Source organism: Equus caballus, chromosome 8, assembly GCF_041296265.1.
Source record: "Equus caballus isolate H_3958 breed thoroughbred chromosome 8, TB-T2T, whole genome shotgun sequence".
NCBI classification, from domain to species: domain Eukaryota; kingdom Metazoa; phylum Chordata; class Mammalia; order Perissodactyla; family Equidae; genus Equus; species Equus caballus.
In genome coordinates, this window is record NC_091691.1 from 10,911,395 (window position 1) to 10,930,395 (window position 19,001).

The window sequence follows — 19,001 nt, forward strand, 5'->3', positions numbered from 1 at the left end:
TTAGTATTTGACAATATTTCATGGGACATAATTATACCACAAACTCACTTGTTTATCTGAAATTCAAATTTAACTGGGCATCCTGTATTTTTACTTGCTAAATCTGACCACCTTAAATAGAGCTGACCAGGCAACCAGCAAGATGTTCGGAAAATGACTGTGTGTGACTTCTGAGATTAGATCATAGACCTTGTGGTTTCAGCCTTGCTCTCTCTTGAGTCACTCACTCTCGGAGGCCAGACACTCTTGTGACGACACTCAGCACCCCTATGCTGAGGTTCACCTGGCAAGGAACTGAGGCCTCCTGTCAATGAACAACCAGCACCAGGCTACCAGCCGTGTGAGCGAAACACCCTGGAAATGGATCATCCGGCCCCGGTCAAGCCTGCAGATGAAGATAGTGCCAGCCAGCATCTTGGTTGCAACCCCAAGAGAGACCCCAAGTCAGAAGCAGCCAGCTAAGCCACTCTTGAATTCCTACCCAAAGAAATGGCGTGAGATTGTGTGCGCTGTCATTTCAAGCTGCTGAGTTACACTGCAATAGACATAATACATAGGAACTCATTAAATATTTGTTAATGGGTGATCGAATGAATGAATGATGAAGGCTGTGGTGCCTTATCTCACATGCGTGTTTCTGAGGATGCATGCTTTACAGATAATGCCCCAGGCCTGCAGGACCTCAGTGTTCGCAAATTCTTAAAAGATAAGTAGGGTAGAAGCCATCTGTAAGAAACATTTAAAGGGAAACCAGATTTGCTAATCTCAGCTGATCTGGATTTTCAATTCTGCCAAGTTCAGGATATATTTTTGTGACAGAATTCAAAATAAGAATAAGCCCTGTGCAACTCGATAATGTCACTGTCCTAGAAAAGGTACTTGTGCTAGACTTTAAATATCTCAGCTCTGAAATGCCACTTATGGGTTGTTTCTATGGTACCAACCTATTTAAAGTTATAACTGAGCAAGGATTTTTCCTCCAGATCTTTTGAAGGCAATGTGGAAACAGTGCTGTATGGCATAGGCCGATAAACGAGTGGTGAGGAGTGTGGACTCGGGGGGTCATAGAAACAACCTTGGAAGGTTGAGGAATCTGAGATGATGCATGGTTTGTCTTTGAGACCCTGAACAGATGGAAATCACTCTGTAAGTATTAGCTCAAATAAGTAGACAGAAATGGTGTGGGTGCCCCACGCGTGGTATAGCAGAGAAAGCTCTGATCTGGAAGTCTGACTCCTGGGTTCCAGGCCTGGCTCTGTCTTTAAACTCAGTGTGTGGCTGTGGGCACGTCATCTCCTCTGTGAAAAGAGAAGGATGGACTGATGCGTGTCTGAGGGCTCTGCCAGGCTCCTGCGGAGGAGCCTTGTTGCCTGGCAACCCTTTCTGGGAAGGCTCCATGTCTGAGCACCTCATTGGGAATCGAGACACGGACCTGGCTGTCCCCAAGTCCCAAAGCAAGGGTTTTTCTGGGCAGTGACAGGAAACCAGGATGGGTGTGAGATCCTGAATCTAAGCCACCTCTCTCCTTGCTTTTCCTGAGGCTGGATATTAGAGCCCAGAAATCCTGAAAAACCACTGATCTTTGAGGCTGAGAGGCCTCCCAGGCAGAGGCCTGAGATTGGGTCTTTTAAGCAAAAATAGCCACAACCATTTATGAAGCTCTTACTATGCCAGGAACTTGACATGCATTAATTAGCCCCCTTGTTTTTGGTCCTGAAAACAACCCTTTTCGAGCAGTATCGCCATTATTCCCATTTTACAGATGGGAAAACTGAGGTGCAGAGAAGTGAAGCAACCTGCCTCAGGGCCCACATCCAGGAAGCAGCAAAGTGGAGATTTGGGTCCTTGAAGTTTTACTCCAGAACCTTCATCTAAGTTCATAGAGAAGACATGTTTTTCTCTTAATCATTTGAGATTAAGTTGCTTACTGGATGTTCCATCACCCCCAAGACTTTAGTATTTCCAACAAAGACATTCTCCAATGTAACCACAGGACGACCATCAAAATCAGAAAATTAACATGGACACATCACCACCGCGGAAACCTCGCACCCCATTTAAATTTTGCCCTGTGTCCCAATAACTTCCTTTATAGCAAAAAGATCCAGTTCGGAATGATGTGTTGCATTTAGTTATCATGTCTCTTTAGTTTCCTTCAGTCTGGGAACATTTCTAGGGTCTTTCCTTGACTTTCACGATGCTGGCACTTTTGAAGATTACAGGCCAGATTTTTGGAGAATGTCCCTTTATTTGGGACATTCTTTGTCTTACATATCCTCCTGATTCCATTCAGGCTATGCATCTTTGGTAGGATTATCACAAGAGTGATGCTGTGACCTTCTCAGGGCATCCTGTCACGTGGTACGTGATTTCCATTCCTTCCATTCTTGAGGATGTGCGCTCTGATCACTTGTTCAGAGCCTGAATCTTAATGATGCCGCAGCAGTCCACGACTTCTCTTCTCCAGGAGCCACATCGTGGGGTCCATTTGGTGAAGCAAACCCATCCGTCCCTCATGATCAAAGTAACTTCAGCTCCATAAGCTCTGCTGTGAAGCTACAGACATAGCTACCGAGAAGCCAAGCTTACTTCTATTTTTGGCTTTGGGCTATAAACAGAGGCGCATACATTTTCAGGCCCAGACTCAAAACGGTTTATCTCATCTGTTTCTCTCACTCTGCTCCCTAGTGGACCGTTTAGTCTCTTAGACTCTTCCTGGCCTTCTCCTGTATTAAAACCTCACTAATTTCTTTCCTAAGTACATACTTTGTGTCAGGCACAGTGACACTACATGTCACTGGGGATAGAGAGACCATTAAGTCACTATCCCCATTCCCAAGAAGCTGACATTTAATTGGCTTCATGTAGGTTCCCATTTAATTAATACCAACCGTGTGAAGTTAGACCTAAATCTTTTGACTCCAAGGCCAGAGCTCCTTGTACATGCCAACAATTGCCTCTTGGATTTTTTCATCCCTCAGAGGAGAGAGAGAAGAGAGAGAACATAAGCAAACAGCTAACACTTCCCAAACACCTACTGGGTACCAGGCAGTTTTAATTGCTTACATACTTTATGTCATTGGATCTTCAACCATTTTGCGGAAGAGAGAATGAGGCTTAGGGAGATGTACTGACTCGCCCAAGGCCCACAGCTGGTAAGTGGCAGAGCGGCGACTGGAACTCCAGAGCCTGTGTGCCCACAGATTCCCCAGGAGGGCCGGTGCTTGCTTTCTTCATTGTATCCCCTGAGCCTAGCACAGTGCAGACACTCAGTACATTTTTATTAGTCAGTGAGTGGACGAATTTATTTACCCAGCAGTCGGAAAGGAAGAGAACGGACAGATTTCCTGGGGGAAATACTTGGGACTCCTAGAGATTCCTCATTCATTTCTTCACTCCCTCAGACTCCTATATAAGGCAATTGCTCTGAGCCCACGATGATGCTTCTACTGAGAGCCCCCAAGATACTGGAGACAGTCCTGAGCTGCATTATTCCCAGCGGAATGCCGTCTTCCGCCCCCTACTGTCTCACCCTACTCCCCACAACCGTCCATGAGCTAGTCCTATATGCCCATTTTACAGATTTAGAATCTCAGGCTGGCAGAGGAGTGTCCTTAGGCCAAGACGGCTCGGTGACGTCCACCAGTCGTTACAGGCTGGGCGTCTCTACGAAGCGGGCGCGGCAGGGAGGCCGACGTGGCTGGGAAGCCAGCCCCCAGGCAGTGGGGACCCTGAACGTCCCCGTCTCCTTTCTAGCACCGCAGCGCGGCCGCCGTAGAGCCAGACCCACTGAAGCCTTCCGTTGCTGCCATGGCAACTAGGGCGCCACTTCTGCCGTCTAGCAACGTCATTTCCGGCGCGCCGGTCTAGACACTTCCGGGGTGCGGCTGCCGGAGCGGCGGACTCCTCGCGCGGAGTGGGATACTGTGTTCCGTACGGGGCCCGGGACAGGCGAGCGGGCCGCGGGGTGGGAGGGGGCTCGGGAGACGCGCGCCGGTGGGAGTCGGGGCGAGGGCTGGGCGAAGGCGGCCTCGGTCTCGCCGTGCGGCTTCCACGGCAGACGGCTCTGCCGAGGCCGCGGGAGGCCGGGCGGCTCGGGGTCGCCGGAAGTCGGGGCCTGGGTCGAGTGGGGAACCGGGCCTCCACCGCGAGGCGTGCACGACAGAGTGGAGACGCCGAGCCGGGGCCTCGGGCCCACCTGGTGTCGAGGCCTGCCCGCGGAGGACCTAGGATAAGCTGTGTAACCTCGCTGGGCTCGTGTTTCTTATCTGAAGCCCATAGGGAAACGCTCATGGGACCTACCTCGTGGAAGTGTCTTGATGAAGCGTCCAGCCAGTGCTGAGCATCTACCGAGGGCTCTCTAACTCGTGAGAACTCTGCAATTACTGCCAGGCCCTGTGCCCAAGGAGGCAGCGGCATTGCTGACTCCCATGTACCCGGGACCCCCCCCCCCCCGCCCGCCCAGGACATTTCCCTCCTCTGCACTCTTGGGGGAGTGTGGGTCCCACAGCACCCCACCAGTGCACCCCTGAGTAACATAAGCGGGGACGACTTTCTAACAGAGCTGACCGGAGTTTGCCACCGCCTGTGGAAGTAGCAAGCTACCTGTTCCTGAAGGGTGCTTGCAGCAACCGGTAGACCCGTCAGTGTCACATATTGAATGTATTTCCGGGTAGTGCCCCATGCTTGGCACCTCGTGTGTATTGAGTACTCATACATTGAGTACCTGGTAGAGTTGGGATTTGAACTCAGGCTGTGATTTTAGTACCTGATTGTGAAAACCACTTTGCTAGGTTCACTCCGTAATCCAATAATAGTGATGATGCTGATCCTAATCATGAGACTCCAGTAACAGCTGTTGTTCCCTGAGCTCTTATTCTGAGCTAAGTGTTTTCTAAGCACCGTCTCACTGAATCTGTCTTACAGGCATTCTCAAAGGTTGGTATAGTAGTTAGTCCATTTAAGAAAGAGACAGCTGAATCCCATCGCCCACTTAGAGAGAGTTGCCTTCTCTGTCCAATCCGTGGATGTCTGACTGTTGAGGGAGTGTTCATAATTAAGACTGCTTGCCAGCTCATCAGAAGAGTTTTGTGTTTGGAGAGGAAAACTAAGTCTTAGGGTTTCATCATCAAGTAATGTATTTCAGAAAGCATGTTCTAGAATAGCACTCTCCTGGGACTGCCAGGGGTCCAGTGTAACTCTTTCCTGAACAATGGAAAAAGACAATAAAACCTGGGGTCCAGGAAGATGTCCCCCCAATTTCTGAGGCAATAGTATATAAACATAGTTAGTTATTTTTATGTGGTTTGTGTCCATGTGAGCGTGTGTGATGTTTTATGACATTGACTAGGACAAGGGAATCATGCTTCAGAATCACCTAGACTGTTGGGACTAGTCTTTTGTTCTTCCTGTTTTAGTACCGATTGTTTTCTAAAATATGTTTTTAATGTCTGCCTTATTGAATTGTAACAGTGGTTTTAATGGGCTTTCCGTTTGGAGGGAGTTTTGCAGGCAGCAAGGAGAAGGGACTCACAGGGCACAGACTGCATCTTTTTTATCCCTTCCTTTAGTGACTGGCCATGTCGCTGTCCCACTTGTACCGGGACGGGGAAGGCCGCATGGATGATGACGACGACGAGCGGGAGAACTTCGAGATCACCGACTGGGATCTCCAGAATGAATTCAACCCCAACCGGCAGCGCCACTGGCAGACCAAGGAAGAGGCCACCTACGGAGTGTGGGCAGAGCGAGACTCGGATGAAGAGAGGCCCAGCTTTGGAGGCAAACGGTACTGGCCGGCGTGGGGCCGCTTCCCTTTGCTTTACGGAAGGGAGAGAAGATAGAGAGGGAGTGTGGGGAAATACCCTGCTCAATATACTTCTCTCCTGGCCTTCCGGAGTCCCTGAGCTACGCCCTCAGCTAGGGAGGTCCCGTTTCCTCTGTAGGCTAGACTGTTGCTCCCCCTCGTTAGTTGTCACTTCGTATTTATTGCCTGCTTACGTCTGTTAGACCTTGTGCTGTAGACCCAGTCTTTGCCTTTCAAGAGCCCAGACTCCAGTGGATGGAGACAGGTGTTAATCAACCACTCACACAAGGGAGGTCTGTCACTGTGATTTAGGACCTGCCGGGGAGCACATTTTAGGGTGCTTGCCCTATTTGGGGAACATTTCTCTGGAGAAGCGACCCTTGAGCTGACACGAAAGAAGGTAACCAGGGTGGTAGGAGAGGCGCCGGTAAGCAAAGGCCCTCGGTGGGAGGCAACGGGGTGTCCAGGTATCCATGAGGCTACGGAGTGGAGAGAGGGAGGGGAGCGTAGTTCGAGGAGGCCCGAGGGTCTGTGGTAGGCAGGGTGTGACGTGGGGCGGGCTGCGTCTGGAGAAGACCCTTTGCTGGTGTGCAGAGTTGGCCTGGAGCCACCGTGGAAGAGGGAGCTCTGTGGGGAGGCAGTGGTCCCTCAGGGCGGGGAGACCCGGCTGACATGGCGGCAGGGAGATGAGGGTTCAGGCTGCACGTCTCCCCCTCAGTGTGGGGTCACCTGTGCGTGGGCCACAACTCGCTCAGCCAGCGTGTAGCAGGCTTGAGTTTGTCTTCCTGTCCCCATCTGTGCCCTGTAGGCTCCAGCCTACTGTGACGTTGCCTTTTTCACAAAGGAGGCTGGGGAGAAAGAGTATAGAGATCAGTTCAACCCCTTCTCATTCAGGAAGGAAATCTAAAAGTGGATGTTAAATAGATCAGAGGTCGAGAATTGCATAATCATAAGATTATGAGAGCCAGCATCTATTGGCTGCTTTCCTGTTCTGGGTTCTTCACCTGCCTGGTCTCATTTACCATGAGAAAGGTACCATTGTTATGCCATCTTATAGATTAAGAAACTGAGGCCAAAGGTCACATAGCTAGGTTAGGAGCATCTGGGCCTGTCTGACTCGAGTTTGAGCTCTTAACCACTAAGTTACATTGTGTCTTTTAGGGAAAAATACTCTGAATTCTATTGCTGCCAAGGGGATATTTAATTACTAGGTTGGTCATTTTAAAAAAACCTTTCCTTATTTTGCAGTATTCTCAGGGTTTTTCATTGGAATCTTTTCTGTATGTTCCTTTAGCCCCAGTACAAACATACCAGCTTTGTTTACACAAAAGGGAACTGAGGTTAATGACACTGTAAGTGCTGTTCTTGAGGCAGCCAGGACTCAGATCAGTGCTTTCCATCTCATGGAGTTAATTTCTTAGGTATTTTAGTTTAGTTTTCATATTCAAATAAATTCAATGGACATGAACTTTCCTAAGAGTTTGCTTGATATAATTGTTAATGTACTTTCCATTCATATAGTCTCTTCTAATGTATTTTAGTTATGATTTTTATCTATCAGAATTTCTTTGATTTTTTTACCTAAAATAGTGTCCCAAGCAAATGCTTTTTAAAGTTAATGAAAAAATGTAAAAGGAAAGTTGGATTATCACATGATATTTTGAAGTTTTAATCAACTCTGCATTGATATTGATAACTTTTCAACCATAGAGTTGACTTCAGCACAGCAGGTAGGGATGTTAAATGTGACTAAAGGAAGCCAGATGTGGGCCTTTGGATAGAAGTAAATCTGTTGCTCTTTAAAATGGATCCCGGGGTCCACTCTAAGGAATTCTCTGGCGGCAGCGTTTCTACAAGGGATGGCCGCAGCGGAGTTCTTTACAGACCCTCTGGGGTGTCATGGTTTGCCTGCAGGGCCCGTGACTACTCAGCGCCAGTCAACTTCATCAGCGCAGGGCTCAAGAAGGGGGCAGCAGAGGAGGCGGAGCTGGAAGATTCCGATGATGAAGAGAAGCCTGTTAAGCAGGATGACTTTCCTAAGGATTACGGACCCAAGAAGTTAAAAACGGTAACATCTTTATCACACGATTGTGCGGCCCAAGCATCTCCTAGCAAGCTGGGCTCTCGGGCAGAGGCAGTCGTGTGGGTTTCTCCTTGTGGTGGCGGGTTTCTGCGAGTGCGACGTAGGCAGCGCAGTCTCTTTTCTTTCCTAACACACATCACAGGTATATTTTTGGTTCCTATGACATTTTCCTAAATGCTCTGTGACTTGCCAGGCCATTTTCCCATCAGCTAAGCTTGCTTTCGTAGGTTTTTCTTCTCTTTCTTTTTCCATCAGTTAAGCTTTGATTTTTCGTCTTTTCAGGGCGGGAATTTTAAACCCAGCCAGAAAGGCTTTGCTGGCGGAACCAAGTCTTTCATGGATTTTGGCAGCTGGGAGAGACACACAAAAGGAATTGGACACAAGCTTCTCCAGAAGATGGGCTATGTCCCCGGGAGGGGCCTCGGGAAGAATGCTCAAGGTGTGGGGCCCTCGCCCTGTGGTGCACGGGTGGGGGGGCGCGGGCGGAGCGAGGCAGAGCAGTTTGGGGAGGGGTCTGCCTTTCTCTTTCAGAAGTACTTTCACTCCCAGCCGGTCTCCTGTCACCAGACAGTTGTGCTTCTCAGCTCCCTTGCTCTGTCCCACTCATGAAATACTTGTTTCAGCAGGAGGAAAAGGGTTAGGGGCCAAACAGGCTGCAAACTGACAGGCTGAGACAGGCTTCTTTTTGACCTGTGCAGTGTTTGTAAAAAAACTGGATTTGTTGGCAGCGTTTAGAAATCAGCCAGTTTCACTTGAAATTTTAGATTTTGCCTGGCAGTAATTGGTTTCTCTGAATCCTCGCTGCTCTGGGTCAGTGCCCATGGCCTTCTCTTGGGAGCAGGCTCTGCCACTCCGTTGTCGTTCACCACAACCCACTTCACTTGTTGATGTGAATTTTCCTGGGCCCTGAAGGCATATGAGTTTGCAGTCCCTGCTCACAAGGGTTTCAGCTTTGCAAATACAGTTATTTGTCCTTCAGGAGTATCAATAAAACTTTTTCTTTTTTTGTGAGGAAGATTGTCCCTGAGCTAACAGCTGTGCCAACTTCCTCCATTTTATGTGGGATGCTGCCACAGCATGGCTTGATGAGCGGTGGGTAGGTCCGTGCCCAGGATCTGAACCTGTGAACCCCGGGCTGCTAAAGCAGAGCATGCGAGCTTAACCCCTACGCCACCAGGCCTGCTCCATGTCTATAGCTTTTTTAATAGCTAGAGACGTGTAGCTGTGAAATTGGCTGAGCAGATCCTGCATTGGTTAGCTCTGTCTTTGCTCAGCAGTGCTGTCTCCTCTTGTCCTCACCCCTGGCCCTGTCAGGACACAGCTCCTCTCACACGTCCTTATCGCCTCGATACCAAAGCCACTCAAACCAAGCGCTTGGATCCCTCCTGCAGGAGCTTCTTTTCCCTCTCCTTGACCTTGCCCCTGAGCAGTCGCCAACTGGATATAAACGATCGTATTCTCTCCAAGTCAGATTCCACTCCCTAAGTAATTGTTAAAGTTAAATGCAGGTTATGTGTTGAAAACATCGGCTGTACAAAAGCCCATGAACTCGAGTGAAGCTCGAATGGTGAGCTGGAATGAGAGTGAGGGGGCCGTTCTAATTTGAGATTTCACCAGGACTAACTGGAAGCGGGTGGGGGTGGGAAGTTTGAGGTGGGAGGGACTCTTCTCTGAAACATCGTTGTCCTGTTTGTAAACTCTTGTGAGAAAAGCATATTTATTTCCAAGGCTTAAACATGTTATTAACCAGGGAGAGGATGTGAACTGCTAAGTAGGATAGCTGGAGTCTCAGGAAATTGCAGCTTCTCCTCACTTCCGTCAGAAGAGAGAGTATCTGAATGACCGCCCTTCCTTATTGGAGGCTTCCAGATGCGCGAAGGGGAGAATCTGGTACGCCAGAGTTCCCAGTTATACACACATTGTTCTCTTTTCTTCTGGTCCACTAAAAGAAAGAGGCCAGGTGGAAATGGAAATCTGTACGTAGGGCATAAATAACCCAATGTCAAAGTGTTCTGTGGCCACAGAAATGCCGGAATTTCCAAATCCCACGGGCCTGAACAGTGTTCTGAGGGCAGGAAGGCTCTCCTTCCTGGGTAGGGCTCTGTGTGTAAGGACCACGGAAGTGACTTCACTGGGGGCTTATCCAGAGACAGGAACTGCTGTGATCTAAAGTCCCTCTTCTCTCCCTTTGCCGGAATTTGTCAGGTATCATCAACCCGATCGAAGCCAAGCAGAGAAAGGGCAAAGGCGCTGTGGGGGCCTACGGCTCCGAGCGCACCCCCCAGGCCCTGCAGGACTTCCCCGTGGTCGACTCAGAGGAGGAGGCCGAGGAGGTAAGCAGGGGTCAGGAGATGGGGGCGGTGGCTGTGCCATTTCAGATCGCTGTTCGCGCGTTTGTTCATTTGCTCATTCATTTGTATCCTGTGAATCTGTGGGTGGTCATTGCACACCTCTGGGCAGGTGCTGTGCTGGAGGCTGGGTGTACCAGGATGAATGGGCTTAGAGCCCGGGGGATAGAGAGACAGAAAACAAGCAGCTACGGTGTGTCAGAGAGAGCAATAAGTACTAGGAAGTGCCCAGAAGGAAATAAGTGGGGGGGGGGTGTGGGAGGGAGGGTGGCCTACTTTAATAGATAGGGTGGTCAGGGAAGACCTCTTAGGGAAGGGGACATTGCCGTTGACACCTGGCAGGGGAGAAGGCGCCAGCCGTAGGGCGAGTCAAGAGGCCACTGAGAGAAGCTCCGAGCTTGACGGTGAAGAGACCATAGAGGAAGCGTTGTGGCAGGATGGAAGCCCACCAAGCAGGGAGGGGAAGGAAGTGCACTGAGAGAAGGGCGGGCCACACCCCTGGGCCCTGAAGGCCATGTTGGGGGCTGGGGTCTCATCTGAGTGCAGCAGGGAGCCACCTGCTGTCAGGGGTGTGGCTTTGCTGCCGTGGTAGAGGACCAGCTCTTGGGATGGAAGTACTTTCTTCCCTTTGCATTGACAAGGGAAAGCGGGCAGCTGCAGAGACACGTGTTGCCACCTTGTCACTGACCCTCTCCCTTCCTGAGGAAGGAGACCTTGCGTAAGGTGGCACTGACGGCTCTGAGCCAGGGGCTCGCACACTTAGGAGGCAGCAGGTGCCAGGCTTGCAGCAGAAGTGAGGGGGGGAGCCAGCTGTGGGCAGTGAGGCGCGGCGGGGCCTGAGGCAGGCGGGCGAGGGCAGAGCCCCTGCAAAGGGGCACTCTCTGTTAAGCTCTAGGGGACTGTCCCTGGAGAAGGTGGGCTCAGTGTGGCCTGATCGTCTGATTTTCCCAAAGTAGAAGTCCAGACTTTTTTTGAGAGAAAATTACAAGTTTTAAACCAGTGTGAGATGAACAAAATGACAGGCGGGGAGCCCACTTCTGTGGGCTGCACTCTGCTACCCTCAGACCAGCACTTTCCTCGTTTACTTAGGTCTTCATGCAGAGAAGTTTTGCAAACCCTGATTACAAAAGATATCTGCCTTGAAACTTAGGGGCTTGCTTCTTTACCTCCATTTTAACTTAGAACCAGGGCTTTGTGTACTTAAAAAAATCCTTATGTTGTGTTTCTAAGTTTTACATGAGATAGATTTAAAAGTAGCATAGTGCCTGCCATGGTAGATGCTCAGTAAATGCTGCCTCTCCCTTGTGTTCCCTCCTCAGTCCGCGACCGCGCCTTCTGCACCTGGTTGTTTGTAAGAGGGTGGATGGGGTCAGGGATATCAGGAGATGGTTTTAGTGTCACGCAGGCACAGTCCTTAGCACAGGACTGTGTGCAACTCTAAGACAGCAGCTAGGGCGTGTCTGTGACTGGTCTCAGTGGCCCCACCTGGTGTAAAAAGCGGACCTCTCTCGTTGGAACTGACTGCATCCCTCTGGCTCAGGAGTTTCAGAAGGAGCTGAGCCAGTGGAGGAAAGACCCCAGCGGAAGCAAGAAGAAGCCCAAATACTCTTACAAGACCGTGGAAGAGCTGAAGGCCAAGGGCCGGGTTAGCAAGAAGCTCACCGCCCCCCAGAAGGAGCTTTCTCAGGTCAAGGTACGGGGGCTTCTGGACCCTGGCCCGGGAGGGGGTGTTGGAAAACACACGAAACGTAATCCCGCACCCCAGAGGCCATCACTGAATGTTCTCTAAGGTTCTCAGGGTCCCTTCTGTCTAGGCTTGCTTTCTGTTTTATCTTGCTTTTCTCACTGGGTAGCAGCATGTCCCCATTCACATGTTCACGTGCTCAGTGTGCCAGGTACTCTTCGTGACCCCGTAGTGATAAACAGTGTCCCCCGCTTTCTGGAGCTTACAGTCCGTGAATTTAAGAACATGCCTGTTATAAAAACTCCAGGTGAGCGTGGTTTTTAGTGAGTGCGTAATCCCCGAGGGTGGCCGTGCTGCGACTTGGCCCCGCCTGTTGCCAGCCCTCTTTCTCCTGGTTTGGTTTGGGTTTGTGGCAGGCCAGTTTGTATATTACGCCTTGTCTTTGTTTCAGACGTTTTTAAGGAAGTACAGTCCCCAGGGTAAATGATAGGAAGGCATGAAAGGCTCTTAGGCCTGGGAAGGGCACACTCACACTGACCAGGGCGGCAGGAGAGAGTCCCCGGGGCAGACCCGCAGGGAGCGTCTGCTTTGTTTAGAGATTAGACTTCAGCCCGTTAGGTGCTCTCGAGCCTGAGGTTTTCCGTGACTCTCACACGCAGCCAGAGAACATGGCGACGGCCGGCTGTTGTAGTCCGCTGTAGGAGAGTGTGTCACAGAGCTCACTGTGGAGCGGGGCTCTCAGACGTCAGGGCTTGGTGCTGAGATCACCTGGCGGGGCGGGGGGTGCTGGTAAGAATGCGGGTGTCCAGGCCCCAGCCAGACTTCCGAGTCGGTCGAGGCTGGGCCCGAGGACTCCATGCTGGTTCTCCCAGGTGAGTCTAGTGATGGGGTTCCTGGATCCCACTCTTATCTGAAGCGATGACACAAAAGTCTGTTTCACAGCTTAGTTCCATATTCTCATTCCCTCACTTTTCTTAAAATGTTGGAATTAGCTCATTTCCTAGGTTGTCTTTGTCCAGCAACTGGTTTTTTTTATGTTTCATTTTGTTTTTAAATTAAAAAACCATTATTACAGAGCACTGAGTCATACATTTTAGAAGATTAGGAAATACAGAGGCAGAAACATTAAAACTATTATTTTCTTTCCTTCCCAAAGACTAGCAGTTTTCACACCTTGAAGTACATCCTTCCAGCTTTTTCTTTGCCTAAATATGCGTGGTTTTTACTGAAATGTGGTATTTTGATTGTATAGGTAGTTTATTACCTGCTTTGATTGGTACGGCCTCTGCTTTTCCATGAAAATAGATTTTCCTCTCAGCTAAACAGCCTGTATTCGAATTTCATCAGCCTTCCTGACAGGGCTCCTCCGTGTGGCTTGTCCAGAGGGATCCTGTCTAGGGCTGCCCGGTGCCCTGATCACTTGTCCTTGAGTGCCCTCTGGGCTAGCGCAGCATGGACCCCACTTTGAGAGACTGCCCTCTCTAGTTCTGCTGGACGGGGTGCTTCTCACACATCGCCACCAGCACCCAGCCGTCCCCGGCCTTGGCCGTTTGTTGCTGAGGGCAGCTGTGTGAGCGCTAACCCGCGTGCCCCCTGCCGCCTTCTCCCAGGTCATAGACATGACGGGCCGCGAGCAGAAGGTGTACTACAGCTACAGCCAGATCAGCCACAAGCACAGCGTCCCCGACGACGGGCTGCCGCTGCAGTCGCCGCAGCCACCGCAGCCCGGCAAGGAGGCCAAGGCCCCGGGCTTCGCGCTGCCCGAGCTGGAGCACAACCTGCAGCTGCTCATCGACCTCACGGAGCAGGAGATCATCCAGAACGACCGGCAGCTGCAGTACGAGCGGGACATGGTGGTGAACCTCTCCCACGAGCTGGAGAAGATGTCGGAGGTCCTGGACCACGAGGAGCGGCTCATCTCCAACCTCAGCAAGGTCCTGGAGATGGTGGAGGAGTGCGAGCGGCGCATGCAGCCCAACTGCAGCGACCCCCTCACCCTGGACGAGTGCGCCCGCGTCTTTGAGACCCTGCAGGACAAGTACTACGAGGAGTACCGCATGTCCGACCGCGTGGACCTCGCCGTGGCCATCGTCTACCCACTCATGAAGGAGTACTTCAAGGAGTGGGACCCCCTCAAAGTGAGTTGTTGGGGAAACGAGCCTCTGGTTTGGGCCGTGCCTTGGCTCTAAGTGATGGTCCAGAGGGCAGGAGGGCCGTTGCCCCGCGGCCTCTCAGCAGCTCTGCTTCTCCTCAGGACTGTACTTACGGCACCGAGATCATCTCCAAGTGGAAGAGCCTCCTGGAGAATGACCAGCTCCTGTCGCACGGCGGGCAGGACCTCTCGGCGGACGCCTTTCACAGGTGCTCGGCGCGGGGCAGGGTACTGGGGGGGAAGGTAGGGGACTCGCCTTTCATGGCGCTCTGCTACAGGCTGACACTGCTCTAGGCTTTCAGTCCATGTGTTCATTCACCAGACGCTTGTCAGGTGTCTGTGGAGTGTGGTGCATGTGCCGGGTGCTGGGCTTGTCCTGGGAGAGAAGCAGGCAGCCTCTGTCTACAGTAAGTGGAAAGGCACATAGGAGGGAAAGGAGGAGGAAGCGGACACACAAACCCAGGGTGCAGACTGGGCGGGGCCAGAGGATAACAAGGACGCGCATCTGTCTAATGGAGCGGAGCTGTCAGAGGAGGTGGCGTTCAAGCTGTGACCCATGAGAGGCGTTGGCTGTGCAGAGGGAACTCTAGCCGGGAAAGCATGCAATGCCTGGGGAGGGGGCCCTTGTGCTGGGGACCGTGAGCATGTGTGGCTCGTGGGAACCCTGCCAGGCAGGCGGGTACAGGTGCAGTCAGGCCAGTGGGTACTTGGGTGACTTGGAGACCAATCCGTGCAGCAGCCCCCTGCCCTCTGCTTTCTCTCACAGGCTCATTTGGGAAGTCTGGATGCCTTTCGTTCGAAACATTGTCACCCAGTGGCAACCAAGGAACTGTGACCCAATGGTGGACTTTTTGGATAGCTGGGTGCACATTATCCCCGTGTGGATCCTAGATAACATCCTGGACCAGCTCATCTTCCCCAAGCTGCAGAAGGAGGTAGGGCCCAGCGTTGGGGCAACAGCTGTCATCAGTAACCTTGGGGGCTTGTTCAGCACTTCTCTTCATGGACTCAGTGCTGTTAAAACACCTGCAGCTGACAATTTGTCAACACAGGTACTGTCCTGTAACGTTAACTCCAGCCTTTTCTCAGCATTTTCCCCCCAAAGCTTCCCTTAATAGGGAGTTCATTTTCTTGCTTTCTTTAATAAAATTAGAATTGTGCCATTTCTGAGATTTAACACAATTTCATGGGTATGTTTGTTGGTCAGTGTCTCTGTTTTGGGGAAATGTAGTGCAAAATGCCTACAGAGCACTGTGGCAGCCTCTTTGTACTAAGGTGTCTCCCACACCTGTGCCAAGGAAGTGGACCTTGGCCAAGAGAGCATGTGGCCTCCACACCTTTCACTGCACAGGGTGTCGTGACCACCCCACTCCTCCTGCAGGTGGAGAACTGGAACCCACTGACGGACACGGTCCCCATCCACTCCTGGATCCACCCGTGGCTGCCCCTCATGCAGGCGCGCCTGGAGCCACTCTACTCCCCCATCCGCAGCAAGCTGTCCAGCGCCCTGCAGAAGTGGCACCCCAGCGACTCCTCGGCCAAGCTCATCCTGCAGCCCTGGAAGGAGGTCTTCACACCCGGCTCCTGGGAAGCATTCATGGTCAAGAACATAGTGCCCAAGCTGGGTGAGGCAACGGGAAACGCATCCAAGGCCAGCAGCTTCCGTGCCCTGGTTTCCGTGGCCAGCGGTAGTGATCACGCTGCTTAAAACACGGTCTTTGAGCTCTCAGCAGCTCACCACACAGTAATTCTCACAGTGAACGAGGTTCCAGTTTGTGCACTGAGGCTGCACATAAACATAACCAGGGTCCTTTCTGTGCTTGCTCATGGCGGTGACCAACAGGCCACGGTGACGGTCAGACTCAGTGTCATCGTGCCTCTGGTTCCTAGTTGGTCTGGTTGTGCTTCCGGGAACAGGATAGCCATTGGTGTTCTGAAATTTCTGATAGTTGATTCTAAGTATATATAAGAGTTATTTCTGGGTTAGAGAAAAAACCAGTTTTTAAGAATTACTACGTCAAAAGCTTGAAATTGACCTTTGAGGCAGATCAGACAGACAGGGTCTGGGGCCGCCTCGGCTCCGTGTGCGCCCGTGGCTCTGCTCTAGAGGCTGCCTTTCTCTTCCAGGGATGTGTCTTGGGGAGCTGGTCATCAACCCCCACCAGCAGCACATGGACGCCTTTTACTGGGTCATCGACTGGGAAGGGATGATCTCCGTCTCCAGCCTCGTGGGCCTTCTGGAAAAGCACTTCTTCCCCAAGTGGCTTCAGGTACACTTGGTTTTGCTGGGGATGGGAGAACTCACTTAATCTTTTGCTAAGATCTGACTGCAGGTGCTCAGTCCTTGGATAAGTGGCAGACGACAGTGCTTTATGTAACAAATAAATTACAGGCTAGGGTAGGAATATGTTAAGCAGTAACAGCAACTACCATTCTGTGAAGTTCCCGCCACATGCTGGATGCTGATGTAAAGCACTTATATTTGCGTTATCTCCACTCTTCAGCACAACCCTGAGGGTAGGGACTGTGGGATCCCTGTTGTGTAGGCAGGAGGCCAAGGCTTGGAGTGTTTACGTGCACCGGCACTTAGCTACCGAGCTGACTCTGAATTCCCGACTCTTAAGTGCCAGACTGTTGAGCCCCCATAATCCCCTACAAGTGGCACCAGCTTATAGGACCAGGACCAAAACAAGACAGCCCCTTTGGGAGTTCTGCTCTCATTTGTTGCCGCCGTGCATGCAAGTTTCTGATTTATTCCTTTTCGGCAGGTGCTGTGCTCCTGGCTCAGTAACAGCCCCAATTATGAGGAGATCACCAAGTGGTACCTGGGTTGGAAGTCCATGTTCTCAGACCAAGTGCTGGCACACCCGTCCGTCAAGGACAAATTTAACGAAGCACTTGACATCATGAACAGGGCCGTGTCCTCCAATGTGGGTGAGTGGATGTCCTGGCCCTGAGCCGCACGTTTCTGAACACGTAAATGACACAGAGCCAGAGCGCTCAGGACCTGTGGGCTGCCCATGGTGCGGCTCCCCTCCGCTCCAGCAGACGCTGACTCGCCCACTGGGGTCAGCTGCGTAAGTAGCTGGCACCTGTCGCCCAGCCCTCCTGTGACTGGGAGGGGCATTTCTGCTGAATGGTCCCACTGAAGCTGGACTCGCACTCTGTGGGGCTGCCCCAGGGCCCACCCCGATAGCCACGGTGCTGTGGGGCTGTCAGGGTTCATTGTGCGGCTGCTCGGCCAGTGTGAGTGTGCCCCTCAAGTGTGACAGCTCACAGCGTGGAGGGGGTGGACAGTTCGATGCTTCGTAGGTGCTTAGCCACTCTTAGCCCCATTTTCTTTACCTGTAAGCAGCAATAGAACCTACTTCTGGGTCCTCTTAAAAGACCCAGAGGGATTAAGCAAGTTACTGTTTGTGTGCATGTAGCACTCTCTAGGGGGTGTCTTTGTCGTGTCAGAAGTAGGCTGTGGACTGTTCACTAATATCTGTGCCCAAAACCACTCAGTTGTAGGTACATTACGGCCTAGATCAGGGGTTTTGGGAGCCTGCTCAGCTAGTCCTGTGTTGCAGTGTGCTCACCTCTCAGAGCAAGGGCCACTGGAGGCCCTTGTCTAACCTTGTTTCACAGATGAGCTCAACAAGGCCAGGAACTCGTTCAAGGCCACAGAGCTGAGGAGCGGCGGCTGGGACTGTATTTCTACTTCCTGAGCCTCTAACTCTCTGCTCAACCTATTACATGGACACAGAGTTAGAATTCATGGATTACATAATTATATATTGTTTGAGGCAAGCAGACTTCTATGGCCACCTATCCAGGTCCTTCAAGGACATCAGTAGGCCATGTCCGTTTTCATACTCTAGAAACTTCCTCAGCCGCCCTGGCCCTGGCCCCAGCTCCTGGAACTGTTGCCCTCGGTTAGACTGGGCATTTGTGGTCCTATGTTATCCTTCAGCGTCTGTGTTTCAGCTCCCTAGACTGATTTGCAATTCTTCCAGGGCCAGGGGCCTGTGTGGCTAAGTGAAGAATCTATTTAGGACAGGCCATATGTTTGCAAGGTTCTAAAAGCCGCCTTTGGCCAAGTGGAATGAAACTCCACCAACCAAGACAGGAGCAGACGAGTGGCTGATGACTGTTGGGGTTTCCAGCCCTGAAAGGCTAAGTCCCTTGCGGATGTTTCATTTCATGTTGAATATATAATTATTTCTCTGGCTACTAGGTGTTAGCCATAAATCTTCAGATCCCCCTTTTTTTTTTGGCTGAGGAAGATTCATCCCGAGCTAACGTCCGTGGCAACCTTCCTGTTTTCTAGTATGTGGGCCGCCAGCACAGCATGGGCACTAACTGAGCAGTGTAGTTCCCTAAACTTCCCCCAGTGGTGCACCATCACCTGTTTAGTGCTTTGTGTCCTTGAGGTGCAGCTGCACTGGAGCGAGTCACAAGCAGGTATTAAAGAGGTGGCACCTGTGGGAGCGCCTCTCCTCACTCCCTCCCTCTGTATCTCCCAGGGGCCTACATGCAGCCCGGAGCGCGGGAGAACATTGCCTACCTCACCCACACGGAGCGGAGGAAGGACTTCCAGTATGAGGCCATGCAGGAGCGACGGGAGGCTGAGAACATGGCCCAGAGGGGCATTGGCGTGGCCGCCAGCTCCGTGCCCATGAACTTTAAGGACCTCATTGAGACCAAGGCCGAGGAGCACAACATCGTCTTCATGCCCGTCATCGGGAAGCGGCACGAAGGGAAGCAGCTCTACACCTTCGGCCGCATCGTCATCTACATCGACCGGGGAGTGGTCTTCGTCCAGGGCGAGAAGACCTGGGTGCCCACCTCCCTGCAGAGCCTGATTGACATGGCCAAGTAGAGGGTGGCCAGCGGAGCACACCCCAGAGGGACATGTTTATGAATAAACGAGATTTTAAACCACC

General features: G+C 51.6%; 1 protein-coding gene across 8 annotated transcripts; it reads left to right on the top strand.

Moving 5' to 3' along the window:
- The first annotated feature begins 3,815 nt into the window (after positions 1–3,815).
- Positions 3,816–19,000, top strand: TFIP11 (tuftelin interacting protein 11). Of its 8 annotated transcripts, XM_070275306.1 has the most exons (14): positions 3,873–4,420; positions 4,648–4,938; positions 5,571–5,788; positions 7,721–7,874; positions 8,172–8,328; positions 10,095–10,222; positions 11,778–11,930; positions 13,532–14,059; positions 14,176–14,282; positions 14,840–15,008; positions 15,455–15,698; positions 16,201–16,343; positions 16,842–17,007; positions 18,582–19,000. In XM_070275306.1, the coding sequence occupies exons 3-14, from the start codon at positions 5,580–5,582 to the stop codon at positions 18,935–18,937; spliced, it is 2,514 nt and encodes an 837-aa protein (XP_070131407.1). In that variant the 5' UTR covers positions 3,873–4,420; positions 4,648–4,938; positions 5,571–5,579; the 3' UTR covers positions 18,938–19,000. The 8 variants fall into 8 exon arrangements, with proteins under 8 accessions (XP_005612539.1, XP_005612538.1, XP_001499886.1 ...); XM_005612482.4 differs by lacking the exon at positions 4,648–4,938 and having other exon boundaries at positions 3,816–3,967; XM_005612481.4 differs by lacking the exon at positions 4,648–4,938 and having other exon boundaries at positions 3,847–3,951.
- The last annotated feature ends 1 nt before the right edge of the window (position 19,001 follows it).